The sequence below is a fragment of the Sander lucioperca genome, chromosome 2, assembly GCF_008315115.2.
Source record: "Sander lucioperca isolate FBNREF2018 chromosome 2, SLUC_FBN_1.2, whole genome shotgun sequence".
Classification (NCBI taxonomy): domain Eukaryota; kingdom Metazoa; phylum Chordata; class Actinopteri; order Perciformes; family Percidae; genus Sander; species Sander lucioperca.
Genome location: NC_050174.1, coordinates 18,524,778 through 18,547,450, shown reverse-complemented (window position 1 = coordinate 18,547,450; position 22,673 = coordinate 18,524,778). Strand labels below are relative to the sequence as shown.

At 39.5% G+C, this 22,673-nt stretch overlaps 1 protein-coding gene and 1 pseudogene across 1 annotated transcript; both read right to left on the bottom strand.

Moving 5' to 3' along the window:
* LOC116048211 overlaps positions 1–22,673 on the bottom strand; it is a 243,840-nt pseudogene that overhangs the window by 185,722 nt on the left and 35,445 nt on the right.
* LOC118493717 (neoverrucotoxin subunit beta-like) lies at positions 1,212–18,817 on the bottom strand. The gene is made up of 4 exons (XM_035994526.1): positions 18,507–18,817; positions 13,335–13,508; positions 8,569–8,615; positions 1,212–2,544 (listed from the first exon to the last, which is right to left on the bottom strand). The coding sequence occupies exons 2-4, from the start codon at positions 13,388–13,390 to the stop codon at positions 2,009–2,011; spliced, it is 639 nt and encodes a 212-aa protein (XP_035850419.1). The 5' UTR covers positions 13,391–13,508; positions 18,507–18,817; the 3' UTR covers positions 1,212–2,008.

The window sequence follows — 22,673 nt, the reverse complement described above, 5'->3', positions numbered from 1 at the left end:
TTTCCCACAAATTCTCAAATAAATAAACAAATAAATGCAAGAATACATATATGCATAAATAAATAACTTGGTTAGGCTACTTAAAACTAATAAACCAGTTAAAGAAAAAGGGGAAAATGTAAAAATAACAAAACAAAAAAAAACATGGCATACTGAATAAATAAATAGCATACACATAATAAATCATGTTTGTTTATAAATAATCTGTATTCATATGTATTAATCATATTGACAACAACAATTTGTAAATAAAAAAATATTACCTTTATTAATAATTTCCTGCACCTGTCACAGACGTCCAAATGACGTCCAAAGAAATTACCCAGTTCAAAGGTCATGACCCAACTTGGACGTCAATATGACGTCCAAGTTGGGTCATGGTTGGACGTCCAAATAGTGGACCTAGTTTGGACGTCGAATAGATGTTCAGAATTGGTCATGGACCGACAGAACCAATATAGACATGATCTACACGTCTAGCCGACATCCAATGTTTAGTGGGTAAATACAATTATAAACCTGAAAATGAGCATAATATGGCCATTTTAAGTCAAAACGAGAGTCATAGTTTACCCTAGACAGATTTATTATACACTGAGATGTCTCTTTCACCATTTTACCAAGTATGTAGTTCAAGGGTTTAACACTGTGATTGCTATATGAAGTGTTTTTTCATATTACGAGCCTATGGTGAAAGGGTTACACATAGAACATTAATCAGCAACTATTTTACCTATTTATTTTAATCAGTTAACTTAAAAAGGTTTATGAACATTTTTTGTAGTGTTTAACATGTTTTAGTGTAATTTTCTACCACCATAAAAAATCAAGTCCAGGCATTCAAGGTTGGTTATAAAAAGTAATAAAAAGGCCTTTATTAAATAGGGCAAGACATTAAAAATACACTGTGTGTCGGCTTGAGCCTTCCTCAGTGTGTAGTGACAAAAGTCACAAAGGGAATATCAGAGTGATTATAGCTTGCAGGTGTGTATAGGTGAGAGCATGATATGCTCACCCTGGCCTCCAGGGGCACAACACCACAAACCCAAGACACAACACATGGTACAAAATGCAGCACTTGATCTTCAATCAAGCACAATGCAGAGTACAGCCAGCAGAACATGGCAACATATACTTCAGTTTTTTAGAAACATATAAAGATGATGGATGAATTACAAAAAAATTGTTAAACATGAATTTAAGTTTTTCTCATGAATCGTTGCTGCTTTCTGATTAATTCAGCACAGCTTTATTTAAAGAACACTTTTCACAGATAGAATCATAATGTGCTTTACATAAAAACATACATGATAATACATATTAAAAACTAAGTAACATAAAACAAAGGGAAGTACAACTAAAAAGTAATTCATAAATGTGAATAAGAACGATGGCTATGGAGTGCCATAACAAATAATAAATCTGTAAGAAGAAAACAGTCGAGTAGAAAACAAAAGATTTAGTTTGTATACAGAAACGGATCTGTATACAGATCAAATCAAACCAACTCTTTACAACCTGTAATTAGTTTTTCACAGATGCTGAATTGGATCCTGAAAGACTCTTGTTTGACATTCGGAGGAGTTTCTTTCAGAGCTCAGTTTCAGACTTTAAGTTTAATATTTTAGTCTTAGCCTCAGAGCCTCAGTTCTTACTTGAATATATAGGTTTATTACAACACAAATCTGATATCAGAGAAGCTCTCGGTACAGCTCGTATACATGGACACAGATTTACCAAAAACTTAAAGTAACATCACATTCACTCAGCTTTATACAGTGTATCCTCAGGTAAAGATAGTCAGCTAATGACAGGAATCATAAAGTGTTTCTAGTTAAACAGTTTAAATGTTGATAATCAAAGAGATGAAATCAGACAAATGAATGTTTAGTGTTTGAGTCTGAGACAGATCTGCTTCACAGTGCAGAGTGTGTGTGATGGTGAACAGACTGAACTTTGATTTCAGCAGCTGATCTTTAGTCAGTGTTTCTGTCCACAGGAGAGACTCTCAGTCCTGCAGAGGACACAGAGACACTGAGGAACAAGACCATACCATAAACCCGGGATAAAGAGGTTGAGTGAATGTGGTGTTGAAGGTGTGGAGGTGGATCAGTGAGTCAGAGGAGACTGTGTAGAAGGACAGAGTGCCAGCAGGACAGTCCACATACACTGCTACTCTGTTAGAGACAGAGGAGAAAGTGAGAACTGTCTCTCTGTTATTGTGCCTGACTGAGTAACCATCATAATCAGAGCAAATCAGACTCCAGGAATGATCATTCCATCCAAACCTACAGTCCGTACTGCCTCCTCTCCTTTTGATTCCTCTGTAACTCACTGATATATCAACCTCTCCTCTCCTCTCGACCTCCCAGTAACAGCGACCAGTCAGACCATTTCTACACAGCAGCTGAGGACAGGAGTCAAATCTGTCTGGATGATCAGGATATGACTGATCCTCCTTCACATATGTCACCTTCCTGTTGTTGTCAGACAGTTTGAGTATTCTGTGTACTGTGTTTGTGTCCAGTTCAAGTTCACAGACATCTGATGGAGAGAACAAGACACAATACAGCTGCAGGTTATCATCAGTTATACCAAGGTCTGGGTGAATACTCGATTCTGATTGGCTGCAGGGTGTCCATAACAAAGTGTTATAGGACACCTACTAAAGGAGTTCTGGTTAAACTGTCTGTTTACTGTTCAAAATGAATGCGCTACATTAAAACAAAAAGGAAATGTGAATCGGTTATTTCCAACACTGCCTCTGGCCTCATCCTCGGAACACCACAGGATGGCGCTAACACACATTAAGCTGCAAGAAGCAAGTTTTAGTGCCTCTCTGAACTGACTTTGTTTCACAGCAAATAACGTTATCTCACATCCCGTTCACTGTTCAGGTCGCTACTTCAGGCTGCGGCCGACAGTAACATTACACATTGCGGATACAATTGTTCGTAAAAGTCGTTATATTGTTTTGGGGGAAAATGACAGGCTGGATAGCTAGCTTGTCTTGTTGTTCAACATACTGTCAGGATATTTTTTACTGATTGCCAACTGTACACAATGTTATTGACTTTGAATCTTGCTAGCATAGCATTAGCTTTCTGGCTCGTAGCTGAGCTGAAGGGTAATACGAGCTGAGCCGACTATAAGTATCTCCCGTTGCTAAGGGTGGCAAGTCGTATCTAAGGTCCTTCCTATTTCCTGGAGCAGGGAATAACGTTTGCATTGCATAAGAATCTTATAGGATGGGAAGGATTGTTCCAGGTATTAGTCTAACCATCAGGCGTAGCCAGGGAAAAAGACTGATTGTTTGGAAAAACTTTAGATTTAAATTGTAAAACAAATTAAAAATATAAACTTATGTTTTAAAAATATGTTATTTGGCAAGTGACCATGGTATAAACGGTTTAATGCCCTTCGAGGTTACCATTGTCAGGTATTAATGGACGACGGCGAGGCGTGAACCGTCCGACGTCGAAGTTCATTAAACCCAACAATGGACACCTCGTCGGGCATTAACCCTTACTTGATTTATTAACTGATTTATTAACTTGATTTATTAACAAGACAATTACTGACAATTACTGAAAGAAAATAATTTAAAATTGAATTTAATATTCAGCTTTGAATGATGTTTAACAAACTTTAACTTCAACAATCAAGTTATAACAATTCATTCAGTTTATAAATACATCTGATGGTGATTGACAGATTTACAGCTGTGTAGACTGAAAACACACAATCACAATAAACAATGTTTTATTATTAAGATTCTGTCTCTCAGCCTGTTTTCCATTTCCACATGATCACCTGCAGCTGCCTCTAAAACCATGTGTACGCTGGTCTGAAGTCAGTGTGACGTGCACACCTTCTGTTTATAGAAATACCAGTTTATGTGTGAAAGTACAGTACATACAGAAAGTATTCACAGCGCTTCACTTTTTCCACATTTTGTTATGTTACAGCCTTATTCCAGCCTTATTAATTTTTTCCTCAATATTCTACAGTCCACCTGTGGTAAATTCAGTTGATTGGACATGATTTGTAAAGGCACACACCTGCCTATATAACGTCCCACAGTTAACAGTGCATGTCAGACCACAAAAACAAGCATGAAGTCGAAGGAATTGACCTCCGAGACAGGATTTTTTCGAGGCACAGTTCTGGGCAAGGGTACAGAAAAATGTCTGCTGCTTTAAAAGGTCCCAATGAGCACAGTGGCCTCCATCATCCGTAAATGGAAGAAGTTTGGAACCACATGGACTCTTCCTAGAGCTGGCCATCCCTCTAAACTGAGTGATCGGGGGAGAAGGGCTTTAGTTAGGGAGGTGACCAATAACCCGATGGTCACTCTGACAGAGCTCCAGGGTTCCTCTGTGGAGAGAGGATAACCTTCCAGAAGGACGACCATCGCTGCAGCACTCCACCAATCAGGCCTGTATGGTAGAGTGGCCAGACGGAAGCCACTCCTCCTTAGCACATGCCAGCCTGCCTGGAGTTTGCCAAAAGGCACCTGAAAGACTCTCAGACCATGAGAAACAAAATGTTCTGGTCTGATGAGACAAAGATCAAACTCTTGCGTGAATGCCAAGCGTTATGTTTGGAGGACACCAGGCACCGCTCATCACCTGGCCAATACCATCCTTACAGTGAAGCATGGTGGTGGCAGCATCATGCTGTGGGGATGTTTTTCAGCGGCAGGAACTGGGAGACTAGTCAGGATTGAGGGAAAGATGAATGCAGCAATGTACAGAGACATCCTGGAAGAAAACCTGCTCCAGAGCGCCCTTGACCTCAGACTGGGGCGACGGTTCATCTTTCAACAGGACAACAACCCTAAGCACACAGCCGAGATATTGAAGGACTGGCGTCAGGACAACTCTGTGAATGTCCTAGAGCGGCCCAGCCAGAGCCCAAACTTGAATCCCATTGAACATCTCTGAAGGGGATCTGAAAATGGCTGTGCACTGACACTCCCCATCCAACCTGATGGAGCTTGAGAGGTTCTGTAAAGAGGAATGGGCTAAATTGGCCAAAGATAGGTGTGCCAAGCTTGTGGCTTCATATTCCAAAATACTTGAGGCTGTAATTGCTGCCAAAGGTGCCACAACAAATTGAGCAAAGGTTGTGAATACTTATGTACATATTATATTTCTGTTCTTTATTGCTAATACATTTGCAAACATCTAAAAAAAACTTTTTTTTTTTGAGGAAAACATTTATTGAACCCATTTTGGAATAAGGGCGTAACAGAACGAAATGTGGGAAAAGTGAAGTGCTGTGTATTTGTGGTATGTGTCGTACATCTGGTCCCAGGTCTCCAGTCAAGGAGGAACTGGAAGGTAAATCCACCTCAACTCACTTTATTCTACATCTTTCAGATATCAACTATGTCATGTTGTGTTTATGACTTGTAGTTGAACAATGATTTATTAAAAACATCTGGAGAAGAAAACTGAAGGAACACATCAACTTGTATCTGTCATACTTGTGAAGTATGAGTTTACAAACAGCACTTGAAGGCAACAGCGCTCTTCCCCTTATATCAGTAACTGTAAAAAAGGCCCATAAATAATAAGCTGTGGCTCTATGTAATGTTACTATAACATCATAGCCACAGAGTATTGTGGGAGTTTTTCTTCTAGTGGGAAGACAGACAAGCCTCATGGAGATGTGCACACTTCCAATTGCCTGTTTAATGAATCCGGTGTGGACTTTGTGTTCATGATAAAGTAAGTGCGGTATAATGATTCCAACCTGATCTCACAGCTTTCATACTTCTCGCTACCGTAGTCGCTCTTAATGCTACATCATCTTCTCTTTGACTTTACATTGGCATTGTTTGCCGTGCCACCACCACGTAATGCGGTGTTAACAGTTCGTGATCATTTCACGGAATTCTGTGAGACCAGGCTGAGTGATTCACATTTCATAGTTTGGTTGGTGAAGTGAGCTTTTTTAATTCCTTTTCATATATACTTGCACTCTTGTTTCATTTTTGCTAACTCGTGGTCTGGTAAGATTTATAATGCTGAGTGCATGACCAATTTATACAGTAATCCCTCTTAAATAATGTAGAAATAACCTTTATTAGTGGCTGTATTCCTTAGTATTCATGTTGTTGGTTTGGACGGGGAAATCATTGTTTAATTGATGATAGAGGTAATTTAGAGTCAGTCTGGGAAAGTGACAGTGCTATTCAACCGTGTCAATTTAATTTATCTTTTCACCACTAGAGGGCAGTGTTTACTAGAGGTGTGAGATCTTGTCCCCATGAGATCTCACCAGATTAAACGTGATGAGATTTCTCGTCGAGGTAAAAAGTCTTGTGATATTATTACACAAGTGCAGAGCAGCAGTCTTGATAGCATTGAAAATCCCCCAGGCGTTCTTTATGGAAGTAAATCTGTTTCATCGGATTTTGAAATGAAAAAGCAATTGAATTTCTAGCACTAAATAATTATACATTGAAATTATGTATCTGCATTTTTTGCCTTTTTTCAACGCAACACAATTCAATATAACAAATTCAGATGCAACATGTAATGTTTAAAATTCAAATAATATATGTTCACGTTGCTCAAATTCAACAGGCCAAATTCAGCTGCAAAATGTAATGTTTAAAGTAGCTTTAGCCAATAACTATTTTGTCTGCTATTTCATCACTAAATTCACTTTTGAGACTTTTTTATGTGAGAAATCAACTTTGTAGAGTTTGAATATGGGTATTTTTACAACAGTTGATGGTGAATAGCACATTTGCTCCAATGTTGTGAGACTTGAGAAGCTCCAGTCTGATATGATGATTTAGTAAACAAAAAGTGTTAAAGAAACGAGAATATGGTTTATATTTTAGATTCTTCTAAGCAGCCACCTTTTGCTTTGACGACAGCTTTGCACACTCTTAGCATTCTCTCAATCAGCTTCATGAGGTAGTCACCAGGAATGGTTTTCCAACAGTCTTGAAGGAGTTAAGCACTTGTTGGCTGCATTGCGGTCCAACTCATCCCAAACCAGCTCAATTGGTTTAAGGTCGGGTGATTGTGGAGGCCAGGTCATCTGACACAGCACTCTATCACTCTCTGTGGCTACTTTGAAGAATCTAAAATATTCTGGTTTGTTTTAGCACTTTTTGTTTACTGTATCATTCCAAATGTGTTCCTCCATAGTTTTGATGTCTTTAATATGAATCTACAATGTAGGAAATAATACAAATTAATTAAAACCATTGATTGAGATAGTGTGTCCAAACCTTTGACTGTTACTGCACTTCCTTGTTTACTGCTGCAATTAAATGAAGAGGAAGAGAAAAGAGCATCTGTCTTCACAAAAATCATCTGTTGAGTGTTTGATGGTAATTTGTTTGTGCTTTAGAACGTAATCAATGTGAAACAATAGTAAAATAAGCTTTATTTCTCTCAGTCTACTGTACAATGACAAATTCAAGTAGAAAACATTTGGTCTCAACTACTGCCAGAAAACTCTTAGTTATGTTGTAACCTTGGATCTCTGAGTGAAGAGACTCTCTATCCACCATACATATGGAATAAGTAACAGTGTAACTGTTAGTTGTACAGGAGAGAAGCCAGTCATTTCAGCTTATGGCAAAACATTTCAGTGTTTACTTTTCATTTTGTGACTTTTGCTGGACTAAAGGATGATTTTTCCAGTCTTATATCTTCATTGAAGTTTTCTGTAAAATAGTGTTAAAATCTCGATCTCGTGAACCCAATGTCGTGTCTCGTCTCGTTAGCTGGGTGTCCCGTCACACCCCTAGTGTTTACCAATGTAAAGGGGCTGTATAGGCAATGGAAATTAATTTAAATAATTAAGCCTCTATGTAAAATATTGTCACTGCAATAACGGCTTCTTATTGTGTTAGTGTTAGTTGATGTGTTTGGTTTATGATGGCAGCCTTTGTAAATGTATAATACTTTGATATTAAGGCATTTTGAGTACTTTAGTTTGATATTAAGGTAAATTGAGTAACTTAGTTAATTTGTTTAGTTATGAATATGTATAATTGTATCCTAAGAATGTGAAGCATACTTATTGTTGGATTGTATTGTATAGGCACTAACTTTGTGCTCCCATTTCTGTTAGCAGAACCTCAGGTTCACATATTTAGTCTGAAGTGAATAACTGCCCTGTGCATTGCTGTGCCTTCAACCTAACACAATAAAGTTCAGTAAACTGATACTGGGCTCCTGTCAAATGTATTCTGACCGATGTACCGAAGCTAATGTTCATACCAAGAATCAGCAAATACAGTTCATTAAACTTCCTCCAGTTTAGTGACAGTCAAAAGAAACAAAGTTAGCTTTCTGTTGCCTAGACTGTTGACATATATTAATTATTTCTGTTGGATCACTTTGTTTAGTTTGTTGTGTTTGTGGATTTTAAATTGATTGATTGAATTCTAACATATTTCCAGGCACAGTGACAGAAAACAGATCCTGACTGAAACTCTGGAGAAATTTATCATCATACTTCAGTCAACAAAATGTTAAAAGCTAGTGTAACATGCAGCTGAGTTCTCATGAATCAAACTTTAAACACACTCACACTTCCTCAGACCAGGTCTCAACCACTGCAGTCCACCATGGTCCGTCCTGCAGGAAGAAACAAAGTCAGAATCAACTTCATACACCTTCACTCAGATCCTCCATTAAACATGAACCAAAGTTCATCAGTTAGTGACAGAGAAACAGTGGGAGAGCTGCTGTTGTCTGTCCGGTTTGCATTTCAACATCCACTTATATCTCACTGTGGGAGTGAACATGAGGCTCCTGTATGTGCGTCCAGTTCCACAATAATTGAGATTAATAAACAGTATCAACGTACGGTTCATGCAACTTTATAATACTGAAAGCACAATGTCTGCATATCTCTGTCTTTGTGCGAACACAGTTTTAGTCGTTAATCTTTGTACACAACTACTTTTACTTTAATAACATTTCTTTAAAGTAACTGTACTTGAGTACAATATTCTGGTACTCTTTCCACCTCTTTCCACCTCACCCTGTGGAGAGTTATGGTCAGGTAAACGTCACCTCTGGGTACTGACGCCATTCATCTGCATGTACAAACCGACAGACTTTCCCTTTAGTTACCAGCTAACACTAGCTTTGGTTGACAAGGTGCTAACAAACACTGAACAAGATCTTTTAGGCGACCAAACTGTTTCAATCAACTTTGATGAAGTGAAACCTGATAGGCAGCTCATCCTCCCTACCTGTATACAGAAGGAACTTAAAAGATAAAATGTGCTCAGGAAGAATGAGGTTGTAATTATTTAAAATGTTCTTTTTGACTAGGAATAATTGAATTATGGATATATGTAATATATATCCAGTCAGCTATTAAATGATAAAACAGTTTGCCATAGTGAAAACCCTGTACACATCCTGAATCTCTCAGACTAGAGGAGAAGCTTCACAGCTTCTCTTTGACAGCTTACAGCCACTCAACCAAAAAAGGATAAGATAGTGAATAATATACGAAGTAAATAAGAGTTCAGAGTGTCATCATTTCACAAACACAATCAGCAGTACACTAACCTGAGAGTTTCCAGTCTGCAGTTTGGACTCTTCAGTCCAGCCGACAGCTGCTTCACTGCTGAATCCTGCAGCTCGTTCAGCTCAGGTCCAACTCTCTCAGACTAGAGGACTGGGAGCTGAGAACTGAGGACAGAGCTTCACAGCTTCTCTCTGATAGGTTACAGCCACACAGTCTGAAGAGGAATCAGCAAAACATAACAATTTCAAACAATGTTTGTTTTAATAAGGAAGATATCAGATTTAACCCATAAGAACCCGACCTATTCCCCCTTAAAGGAAAATTATGGGTGTCACACCACAGACTAAATAGACCACATAGAACACATTTCTGAGATTTTCTTTTAGATAATCCCCTGTAGTGTCAGGGAACTGAAATGTCACATATGTATTCAGGCGTTTAGAGTATTTTTTTTTAAATTGATCATCATAAGTTTTCTTATTGTAACACAGGCGTCACATTAGGTTTTCCGTGACTCTTTTATGGTTAAAAACCTAAAGTGACAAATATGTCACAATTATATTTACCTAATGTGTTTTATATAAATTTGTTCAACAAATGTGGACAGAACAGGTTAATTGTAATATATGACGTGTTGAGTGTATGTAATGTAAGCATTAGAAACTTTAAATGACTAGAATCTTACCTTAGAAACAAAAAAAATGCTTTTAAAAATTGGCTAGTTCTGTCAAATCTGTTGACCATGCACACAGCCATCTTCGCAATGTTGTCATGGAAACACAAATTGACAAACTGTCACATGACTGCTACCAGGATGTTCCATCAGTCACTTAGGGGCTTCATGAGTTAAAATCAAGGATAAAGCTGAATGAGAAACTTTCCAGAACATTTAAAGAGTGTGTGACACGTGTGTCACAGTGGGTCCTTATGGGTGAGAGACGTAACAGAGTGTTTGTGATTCTGTGAGAATGAATGATTGTTATTTTGCTCTGTTTCAGAACCTCGCCAGTCAGTGAAGTTGCAATTGTTTGTAGTTCTTCTCATTGACAGTGAAACAGATGCAAAACAGCTGAGCATTTCTACATTCATTTATGACTAACTGTCAGAGTGGAAATGAGGCTCCTTTATGAGCGCCCAGCTCCATTAGTAAAACAGAATCAGCCATAAGTATAACTTAAGGGGTCATGTTGATGATGTTGTTCACCTTTTAAAAATGTATTGCAGTAACATTTACTAAGAGTTAGGGCATCACAATATATTGTTTTTTTTTATCATCATCGCAATATCAACTGGCGCAATATATTAATCGTGAAAGGTTGCGACATACACTGTAAACCCCAATCCATCGATGACACAAAATTTTAATGTTACGTCCACACAAATGTTCAGGATTGTCAAAACAACATAAAAACTTTATGTTCATTTGACACAAAACATCATCCCATGTGAGGTTGACATAATTTTTTTATGTTAAGTCAACAGTTTTTGACTTTTGAGTTCATTCTACTTAAATGTATAACGTCAACATCACATAATTAGTTCAAGGCCAACTAACAACACATATACTGTGCACTTAAAAAAAGGTTGTCAAAATATGTACTCAATGTTTTTATGTTCATATGACAAGCGGTCACTTTCATGTTCAACAAAATGAAAATATTGTGTTCACTTAACACAACAAAAACACATAATTACAACACAAGTTATTAGAGTTAGAGTTATGCTGAACACAAACATTGTGTGCTGTTTTAACATGAAACTGCCACAATGTTTTGTGTTTTTACCAACGTATTATTTTTTAGTACATATAATTAATTTTTAACTAGTCAAAGCAACGTTTAATTTAAAGGTTGAGAACAACTTCCATTTCTTTGTTTGTCTAACTTAAAATGTTTGAATAGAAGGGACACATAAAATTTGTGTTATAATGTTTAATTTGATACAACATTAATATTTAGTGTTAAAATGGCATATATTGTTAAGCTCAATGGACAGCATAGAATTTGTGCATTAGGTTTACATTTTATTAGTTGTTTGAACTTACAAGTTGGTGTAAAAATATCTACTCAGTTGTTTAATGTTCATTTGACAAGCAGTTACTTTCTCGTTGAACAAAATGTTTAAAAAGTATTCAATTTACACACTAAAAACATTGTGAATTTGGCATTTCACTCTTCTCAAAATGAAATGGAAAGTACTTTTCAAAAGTCAAACGTTTAGCTCCGCCCACATTTAGCCCAACCCCGATCTGCGTACTGCAGTCAGATGCAATTGGTTCATTGGCTGGTCAATTCCCATGATGCAAGGCAGTAAATAGAGTTGTGTTAAAATTTGCTGAAAAGTTTGTAGTTTGTTCAAAATACAAATGTAACTTTATGAATTCCATTTATTAAAAGTGTCTGCTTAGAATTTTTGTTGCCTGGTAATTGTCATTGTTGTGCTGATTTACATTTGTAACCATGAGTTAAGTGACTGTTACATTTGATAAGAGCTGGAATATTGCAGCATTAGACTTCAAGCAGTAATAGGGTTCCTTCACCCATTAAGCTGCGGTGTGTCACTTCACTAGTGGTCCTTTTGTGTAAAGTGATGCAAGATCAGCGGCTTTAGAATGGCCCCTATTTCGCATGGGGCCCTTGGGTGGCCACACCCAAGCACTCAAACTATCTCTGCCTTTTCCTGCCATAACTTTTTGAGTTTAATAAACATAAAAATACACATTATGCAACCTGATAATTATGTTAATATAACGTAGAATTATATGTTAAGAAAACACTAATTATTTTTGTTGCATGACTAAAAAAATTATGTTAAACTGACATAAATTTCCATTCAGATAACACTCATGTGACACATTTATTTTATGTTTAGTGTACTCAAAACTTTAATGTTACCATACTGTGCTAAATTAAAAGTTTGGAGTGCAAGCCGTTTCCAAAATATTTTTAGGTTGAGTTAGCGAATTCGGATTTACAAGACACTCAGTGATGTTTTGTGTTAGCTGAACGAAAAAAGCTAGAAAGAAATGGACATGTTTGACCCATTAAAGATACTGTCCACCCCTCCCTCCTCTACTCCCTCACTGCGGAAATCACCATAGCAACAAGTTGTGACACACACACACCTCCTATCATGGAGACACTTTACTGTAGGCTGTGTTGTCCTCTCTTTTCAAGATGTGTCAAACAGCAGATTTACTGTTATTCGGATGTGCACCAAGTAGTAGGCACTACTTGTCTAGTTTGTATCTGTTGTAGTAACAGCTGGATGAACAGGTAAGTAGTTGAATTTCACCCTTCCCGTTCACTTTATAAATATGAGATAAATTAATCAAATGAATTAAGATCTGTATTTTCAAAGGGAACACCACCTATGAGACTGTTCTCACAGTTCAGTTATTGGTCCCTCATTCCAGGGTGGTGACCCGTTTTGATTGTTATCAATTTGGTAAAGTTATGAATACACATATTCATAACTTTACTAATATTGATAAAACATCTTTGATAAATTGCCAATAATTGAATATGTACCTTTACCAATTCCCAACAACTGTAACCAGCAGAAAGACATAAGTAAGAAACACTTTAATATCTGTTTATTTATCGCAAGTAATATCTTTATCGCGATATTCAACGTTATCACATATCACATATTTTCCTCATACTGTACAGCCCTACACAGAGTACATTTATACTGACCTACTTTTTATTTAGAATTTAACTAAATTTGTACAAAAGTATTTTTACTTGAGTAAAATTTCTAAATAATTACAATACAAAGAAAATAACATCTCAGAATAACTGAACACTAACCTGAGAGTTTCCAGTCTGCAGTGAGGACTCTTCAGTCCAGCCGACAGCTGCTTCATTCCTGAATCCTGCAGGTCGTTGTTACTTAGGTCCAGCTCTCTCAGACTAGAGGACTGGGAGCTGAGAACTGAGGACAGAGCTTCACAGCTTCTCTCTGACAGGTCACAGCCACTCAGCCTGAAGAGGAATAAACAATACATAAGAAAACAATTACAAACAATGTTTGTTTTAATAAGGGAGACATCCGATTTAAGGTGAGAGACATAACCTCAGAGTAAAACATTGTTTGTGATTCTGTGAGAATAACTGATTATTTTTGCTCTGTTGCAGAACCTCGCCAGTCAGTGAAGTTGAAATTGTTTGTAGTTCTTTTCATTGACAGTGAAACAGATGCAAAAAGCTGAGCATTTCTACATTAATTTATGACTAACTGTCAGAGTGGAAGTGAGTCTCTTTTATGTGCGCCCAGCTCCATTAATAAAACAGAATCAGCCATACATACAGCTTAAGGGGTCATGTTGATGATGTTGTTCACCTTTTAAACATTTAACGCAGTAACGTTTACTCAGACTACATTTATACTGACCTACTTTATACTTTGGATTTAACTACTGTTGGAACCATTCAGTAGTGGATTAAACATGATCTTTTTCAAACAAAGGATTTCCGGCCAACATGTGCTCAGAGACAATGGGCCTGAGATAAGACATGGAAAATTCCAATCCATTTCTCCTCAGAAAAGAGGGTTCACCACCCATTTCCCAGCGACAGCCTGCAGGTCACACGTGAGTGTTACTGCACAAAATGGCCCCAGGTCCGAGAACTCTGATCTCCCTTTGGCTCCTGGGACCACAAACAGCATGGAACCAGGTCAGGGGACCTGAGCCATAAATAGCCTGGCCACCCAAAAATACCGGTCTTCCACTGGTGGCTCACGCTGCTGAAGGAAGCACACAAGCGCTTGTGCTTAAAACTTCCATTTCTGAACAAAGTGGATATAATTAAGGGGATCCTGGAAACACACGTCGTGTTTCAACGCTGCAGAGAGAACAACGATGTTCTCTAGAAGAAAATCGGACACGGACACCGTTGTTTCTTCAAAGTCGACTCTGGCTTGTCCCCGCTGCCCTGGGGACCAGCTTTTCTCCGCGCCCGTTGACGAGCGGCCGGATTGCGTTCTGTTTTTTCTGTGGAAAGCTATGGACAGACACGAACGGACTGAACACACAGTAAGAAGGCTTAAGGTTTTCTGGGCAGAGGAATAGTGTGTTTTATTAATGTGTAAAGGCTAATGCTGCCACTTGTTTGCCATTAATGTGATTTGTAATTAATAATGCGCGTGATTAATTAATCTATGATTGTGACCGCTGAGTCAAATCTATTTCTGTGAATGTACTCTGATCACGGTGCATTGTTGATAGGTTGTGTTGAATATTGCAGCTAGCTTGTTAAACTGTAATTGCTACCTGCTACCTCCCCTTTCACAGAGTTTTAGTAATTGTACTGAGTGAGATAATCAGGTTTTTCAAAGTGTCTTTCTTTCTCTAAGGGGTTTTCTTTCCTCTTTCACTAACACACACACACACATGTACGGACATACACAAGCCCAAGTGAACAGCTGGCCAACAGCGAGTCATGTACGTCGAATAGCTACAAGGCTAGCACATAGCGAAGTAACTAGTGTGTCCCCTCTTTGTCAGCAACACATTAGTTTAAGAGCTAACTGACTAGCTTAGTCACGTGGTGTTGCAACACAGCCCACTACCGCCCTCTTAAGGGTAAATAGCTTTTGTGCAGCTAACACATAGCCTAGCTTCAATGAGCTAACAGCTAATCTGGGCTTGACCGAGCAACCCCCGGGTTGCGTCACCCCCTCCTCGCACTCTCTCTCTCTCACACACACACACACACACACACACACACACACCCAGATCACATGCTGGTTTGTTTTTGCTTTGTTTTGTTGTAGTTTAAAAAGGGTATATTGGTTTTAATTGATAATAATAATAATAATCAATTAAATTATCAATAATAATTGATAATTTTGAAGTTAATAAATTCTACTATATTTTAAATAGCAGTTGTCTGTGATTATTTGTGTACTTATTGTAATAAGCTGGTTAAACAGGTCGTTGCTTGGATTCACCCTTCCTTTTGTTCCTTTAAAGAATACCAGATAGATTAACCAAGTTAAGATCTGTATTTTAAAGGGAACACCACCTAATGAGATTCATAGTTTGATTATTGGTCCCTGACTTCCAGGGGAATCTGTACACCTACGAATTCCCAACAAATGACGCCCCGTGTGAGCCTGTTAGATACCAGCATTATTACAATAATTATACATAATAATTTATAAATTTTAATTTTTAAACTTAATTTTTTTGAAAAAGAAATTTTATTTTTGAAAATTAGTGTTTTTTGGCAACATTAACACCCCGTGTGAGCGTTGAATACCAGCTTTATTGCAACATTTATGCATAATTGTCCATAATTTAAAAAAAAAAACAATTTCTTTGAAACTTATTTTTTGAAAATTATTTATTTTTTGCAACCTGCCAAGCATACATTCAGTTGTGTTTTGTGATGTTTTCAGTGTGTACATTGGTTAGTTTCTTTGTTGTCTAGACAACAACATTTTCACGTTCTACTTGATCTTGAAATCCTTGACTAACACTCAGATTTTTGACAGTAACAACTATTACTCACCTGAGGTGTGTGACCTCTGACATCCTGACATGATTAAGTCATAGTAATTAGCTTAATTAGCAGTCAGCACTTAAAACTAAAGGAACTACAGGTTAAGCCTTTCACCTGCTCCTTGCGTCAACTTTTTCACAGTTAGTTTTTCTTTGTCACCACAAAGGAATTTAGCCCTGGTAGCAATCTGTTTACTAAAGAGGTAAAATGAGTTGCTTTGATTACCAGAGGCTGGAAGCAATAGCTTCCAATGAGCCAACCGACACAGTCCTGCAGAATGTGGTCGCTTGTCTCATCCTAGACTCTGTAGAGGATAGGAATAACCTTGATGAAACTACCTGCGATGAGATACTCTAGGAACTATTAGCTTACTTGCACAGCCGTCTTGGATGCCAAAAGCTTCCATACAAGGCTTGCTTGGTCAATTGGTGCTCATCTATCAGAGCAGAGCCCATTGGCAACACGCTGTCCTCCAAGCACAGCTCGCACAACTGCAGAACAGCTATGAAGCTGAGCAGCGCAAAACGGCATGGCTTAGACAGAGAGCCTAAGCCAGGTGTGATGAGATCTCTTGGTTAGAGGAGAGCCATGAGGATCTGTCGGCACAGCTCCGGCGTGCAGAGCAAAGAACAGCGTTCTATTCTCCTTCTCCTTGGTCTCCTCACAGTCAGAGACGCCTTTCTTCTTCTCCGCCACCTCGGCGAGGAACCCACTTGTCTTCTTACCAGAGAATAGACCGTTCATCATCTTCTTCTCGTCCTCCTCCTCAGAGAGACCAATCTTGTTCATTTCCGCTACCTCGGTGGAGAAAACCCTCTTCCTCACCTTTACAGAAGAGAGACTCTTACTCATCTTCTTCTTACCACTCCCCTGCCAAAAGGGGGAGGGGTTTATTGCAACATCAGAGAAACACAAGTAGAATCAGAGTTATGTCCACTGACAAATGGTACGAGCCACAAACCTCGCCATCCCGCTTTGATCAGACTCCATCCCCACCGCCAAAGGGGAGGAGCCGTCCTCACCTGAGTGACTATGATTCTTCTGATGTTCCGAACGGCCACTGTCGGCTCCGAAAACATGATCTAAGCACTCGCTAGATCGAGCGTTGGCTGCATGATGTTATCCGACGCGGAAAGAGTGTCCGGTTTGACCCAACGGAACACTTAAGTATGCTGACACCTTCGCACGTCCAAGAATCACGTGATTCTGCCTTTGACCCTGAGCCTGACCCTCCTACCACATCCAACGGTCCAGCTGACCTGGATGAACCTACTTGGCTCCCCCGGTGCCTCCAGTTACTTCGGTCTACTCAGAGACCACGGCTAGCAGCCTAGTGAACTCCGGTAGGGAGGTGTCAGAGCTGGTCATAATTGAGAATTATCAAGAGCCTCTATTGGCCCGTTTGCGTGAAATAGGTGCTCCACCCTTCAAGGAGACACCCCAGCTAATTTCTGATTGCAACATCTTGCTTCGTGAAGAAACCAGATCTTCTCCACTCGTTAAAGAGGAAGAAAACTTCCAACCCTACACGGTAAGAGTGGATCAAAACTTTCATCCACTGCAATGGATACTTCATGTAGCTCAAAGCCACACTCTGCCTGGACTCCACCCCCATGAAAGGGGGAGGGAGCTCCTGATGACTCGGACAACACATGTCCATCGTCTGTGATTATTTGTGTACTTATTGTAATAAGCTGGTTAAACAGGTCGTTGCTTGGATTCACCCTTCCTTTTGTTCCTTTAAAGAATACCAGATAGATTAACCAAGTTAAGATCTGTATTTTAAAGGGAACACCACCTAATTTCACAGTTTGATTATTGGTCCCTGACTTCCAAGGTGGTGCCCCGTTTTGATTGTTTGTCATTTTGGTGGAGTTATGAATACACATATTCATAACTTTATTAATATTGATAAAACATCTTTGATAATTTGCCAATGATTGAATCTGTACACCTACAAATTCCCAACAGTACATTTGTGCAAATGTATTTTAACTTGAGTAACATGTCTTTAAAGTAACAGTACTTTTACTTGAGTACAATATTCTAGTACTCTTTCCACCTCTGCCTGACTTATGCCGGCAAACACAAAGAAACAGATGCATAGCCTCTCGTCCAAATACTTGTCCCCTTAAATATGGGGTCCAACTATAATTCCTGCATAGTCCATTCAACATAGCTGTGAATACTCTTATATCAAAGCGGAGAGTCTGCACAGTAAGCACATAATCATTGTTTGATTTTAAATCCAGAGCCAAAATAACAAAATGTTGTCATTGTCCAAATACATTTGGACCTAACTGTATATCCAAGTCAATTTCATGTGAACCAAGACATTACAGTGTTGACAAGCTTCTGATCAGCTCTCTCAGAGAGGACTTCTAAACCTAATTCACTCTTTTAATCTTGTTTAGTCAGTTCACTAAATAATTAACATTCAAAGAAAATAACATCTCAGAATAACTGAACACTAACCTGAGAGTTTCCAGTCTGCAGTGAGGACTCTTCAGTCCAGCTGACAGCTGCTTCACTCCTGAATCCTGCAGCTCGTTGTTACTCAGGTCCAGCTCTCTCAGACTAGAGGACTGGGAGCTGAGAACTGAGGACAGAGCTTCACAGCTTCTCTCTGACAGGTTACAGCCACTAAGCCTGAAGAGGAATCAGCAATACAATCACAAACAAAAGTTATTTTTCTGAATGAATATGAACACAATTTAATCTGGATAGTTGTGTGTGCACGTACAGAGCTTTGTTGGAGACTTTAACTACTGGCAGCAGCCTCAGAAGAGCCTCCTCTGAAGCAGAGTATTTCTTCAGGTCAAACACCTGCAGGTTGTTGTTACTCAGGTCAAGCTCTCTCAGACAAGAGGACGGGGAGAAGAGGAATGAGGACAGAGCTTCACAGCTTCTCTCTGACACGTTACAGCCACTGAGCCTAAAAAGGATATTCAGCCAGTCAATTTAATAATTGATAAATTAAGAAAAAAAGAGCTTACTTTTTTTTTTTTAATGAAATTATAAGAGTTCAGAGTGTTATCATTTTACAAACACAATCAGCAGTACATTAACCTGAGAGTTTCCAGTCTGCAGTGTGGACTCTTCAGTCCAGCCGACAGCTGCTTCACTCCTGAATCCTGCAGCTCATTGTTACTCAGGTCCAGCTCTCTCAGCCTAGAGGACTGGGAGCTGAGAACTGAGGACAGAGCTTCACAGCTTATCTCTGACAGCTTACAGCCACTCAGTCTGAAAAGGAATCAGCAATACATTAGAAAATAATTACAAACAATGTATATTTTCTTCTAAATTAAGAAAAACTCAATTTTATCTGGATAGTTGTGTGTGCATGTACAGAGCTTTGTTGGAGGCTTTGACCACTGGCAGCAGCCTGAGAAGAGCCTCCTCTGAAGCAGAGTATTTCTTCAGGTGAAACACGTCCCGATCTTTTTCTGATGACAGTAAGATGAAGACCAGAGCTGACCACTGAGCAGGAGACAGTTTATCTGTGGAGAGACTTCCTGAACTCAGGGAGTGTTGGATCTGCTCCACTAGAGAATGATCATTCAGTTCATTCAGACAGTGGAACAGATTGATGCTTCTCTCTGCAGACTGATTCTCACTGATCTTCTTCTTGATGTACTCAACTGTTTTCTGATTAGTCTGTGAGCTACTTCCTGTCTGTGTCAGCAAACCTTGTAGGAGAGTCTGATTGGTCTGCAGTGAAAGACCCAGGAGGAAGCGGAGGAACAAGTCCAGGTGTCCATTTGGACTCTGTAAGGCCTTGTCCACAGCACTCTGGTAGAAACACGTTGATTTGTCTCTGAACACTTCAGACCACCGATATGTTGTTTGTTCTTCAGCCAGCAGGTTGACTCCAGTGTTGATGAATGTCAGATGGAGATGAAGAGCAGCCAGAAACTCCTGAACACTCAGATGGACGAAGCAGAACACCTTGTCCTGGTACAGTCCTCTCTCCTCTTTAAAGATCTGTGTGAACACTCCTGAGTACACTGAGGCTGCTCTGATATCGATGCCACACTCTGTCAGGTCTGATTCATAGAAGATCAGGTTGCCTTTCTGCAGCTGCTCAAAAGCCAGTTTTCCCAGAGACTGGATCATCTTCTTGCTCTTTTTATTCCAGTGTGGATCTATCTCAGCACCTCCATCATACTTGATGTTCTTCACTTTGGACTGAACTACCCGGAAGTGGATGTACATCTCAGTCAGGGTCTTGGGCAGCTCTCCTCCCTCTCTGGTCTTCAACACGTCCTCCAGAACTGTAGCAGTGATCCAGCAGAAGACTGGGATGTGGCACATGATGTGGAGGTTTCGTGATGTCTTGATGTGGGAGTTGATTCTGCTGGCCTGCTCCTCATCTCTGAATCTCTTCCTGAAGTACTCCTCCTTCTGTGGGTCAGTAAACCCTCTGACCTCTGTCACCATGTCAACACACTCAGGAGGGATCTGATTGGCTGCTGCAGGTCGTGTGGTTATCCAGAGGCGAGCAGAGGGAAGCAGTTTCCCCCTGATGAGGTTTGTCAGCAGCACATCCACTGAGGTGGACTTTTTAACATCAGTCAGGATCTCAGTGTTGTGGAAGTCCAGAGGAAGTCGACACTCATCCAGCCCGTCAAAGATGAACACGACCTTTTCAAACCTGCAGATTCCTGCTTCTTTGGTTTCACTAAAGAAGAGATCAACAAGTTCCACCAAGCTGTACTTTTCCTCTTTCAGCACATTCAGCTCTCTGAAAGTGAATGGAAATGTGAACTGAATTTGCTGGTTGGCTTTGTCTTCAGCCCAGTCCAGAGTGAACTTCTGTGTTAAGACTGTTTTCCCGATGCCAGCCACTCCCTTTGTCATCACTGTTCTGATTGTTTCATCTCTTCCAGGCTTCCAGGCTTTAAATATGTCTTCTTGTCTGATTCTTGTTTCTGGTCTGTCTGGTTTCCTGGATGCTGTCTGACCTCATGTTCATCATTGATCTCTGCAGTCCCTCCCTCCATGATGTAGATTTCTGTGAACATCTGATTCAGAAGGGTTGGGTTTCCTGCTTTAGCAGTCCCCTCAAACACACACTGGAATTTCTTCTGCAGCTTAGATTTGAGTTTACGCTTACCAACTGCAGCAGGACTTCCTGAATAAACACAAAACAAAGAAGATCAATATGTCAAAGAACATTTGTCAACATTTCCTCAGAGAATGAGTAAATTAATATATTTTGGTCCATCTCTTGAAACATTAGTAAAGGTCCCATTTATCCAGCATGTTAAATCTTTAGAGAAATCCTCTTACTGCTCTGCAAACGGTCAGCCAGCTCCTCCTGCTTCATTCTCCTCAGGTAGTGCAGTGTGATCTTCAGAAATGCCTCTCTGCTGCTCCTCCTCTGCTCTTCATCCTCACCGTCCAACACCTCCTCATCCTCCCTCTGACTCTCTAAGCATTCTGGGTAATTTAGACTCAGAACCTTCTGGATCTTCTTCAGCTCGTTCTTCACAAAAGTGACAATGTCCTTCTTCAGCAGCTGGAACCAAAGATTATATGAATGACAAATCAAACTGAAATCATGGAAGCAAACCTCAGATCTATGTTGGACAGACTGACAATCCACTGGTCTAAAAAGTGCAGCATGGAGATGATTGTTAGCAGAATAGATGTAAAAGTAGTTGTTGTACATGTACAGACCATAAATATGGAGTCCAGGTGTGTTTGATACTGCTGGGCACACTGACCACTGGGAACCTCTGAGCTCTCTTGGTCCTCTCTGTGGAGGAATCAGGAAGAATTAGCTCACATTATGTCTTTCCACACAGAGACAAACACAAGGTAAAAGTCCATGAAGTGATATTGGGATGTTAACAGTGAATCAGAGGACTCCCAGTAGTGGTAAACGTTTACTAGTCCTGCTGATTATCAATTTGAAATCCTCACCTTTGATCAACAGAGTGGCGTCCATCTTTGAAGACTAAAGGTTCACCCATAGACCAGTCACTCTTCATGGCCAAACAGCTGGGTTCAGGTTTTTCCAGATTCCTCCTGATAGAAACACAAGATAAATTCTGCACTGCAACCACAACACACTGAGACAGAACCAGTCAGTGGTTTGATACATATCTGTACAGTATATTTGTATCCAGGTAGTTCTTGTTTACATTGTGGGGTGATGATAGTGGTGGAATAGTAATGCTAATGTCTAAGTTACAGTGGTCGTCTGTTTTCTAACAGTTTGGACTTGCACTAAATAAAATGAGAAAACCTGTGCTCAACCTTTTTAGATAGATAGATAGATAGATAGATCCTTTATTAATCGTTTACTGGAAAACACAGTGCCTGCAGCGCAAAACAGCAGCTTCAAGACACACATTTCCTCAAATATATTCCATACCTAATAAGATGAAATACATTAAATAAATATTATTTGGCAGCACGGTGGCTCAGTGGTTAGCACTTCTTCCTCACAGCAAGAAGGTTCTGGGTTCAAATCGAGGTTGTTCCGGGCCTTTCTGTGTGGAGTTTGCATGTTCTCCCTGTGTTTGCGTGGTTTCCTCCGGGTGCTCCAGTTTCTTCCCACCATAAAGACATGCTAGGTAATTAGGACTACAGTTGAAAATTAGCCGGCTAGCTAACACTGGCGCATTTACAGAA

Bases quoted from the DNA above. Each gene is read 5' to 3' on its own strand.
- LOC118493717 (XM_035994526.1), bottom strand. From the start codon at position 13,390: ATGAAGCAGCTGTCGGCTGGACTGAAGAGTCCTCACTGCAGACTGGAA. The intron at 8,616-13,334 runs GTTAGTGTTCAG...TTCTTCCTGCAG, and splicing joins TGCAGACTGGAAACTCTCAG to GACGGACCATGGTGGACTGC. The intron at 2,545-8,568 runs GTGAGTGTGTTT...TCTCTCCATCAG, and splicing joins GAGACCTGGTCTGAGGAAGT to ATGTCTGTGAACTTGAACTG.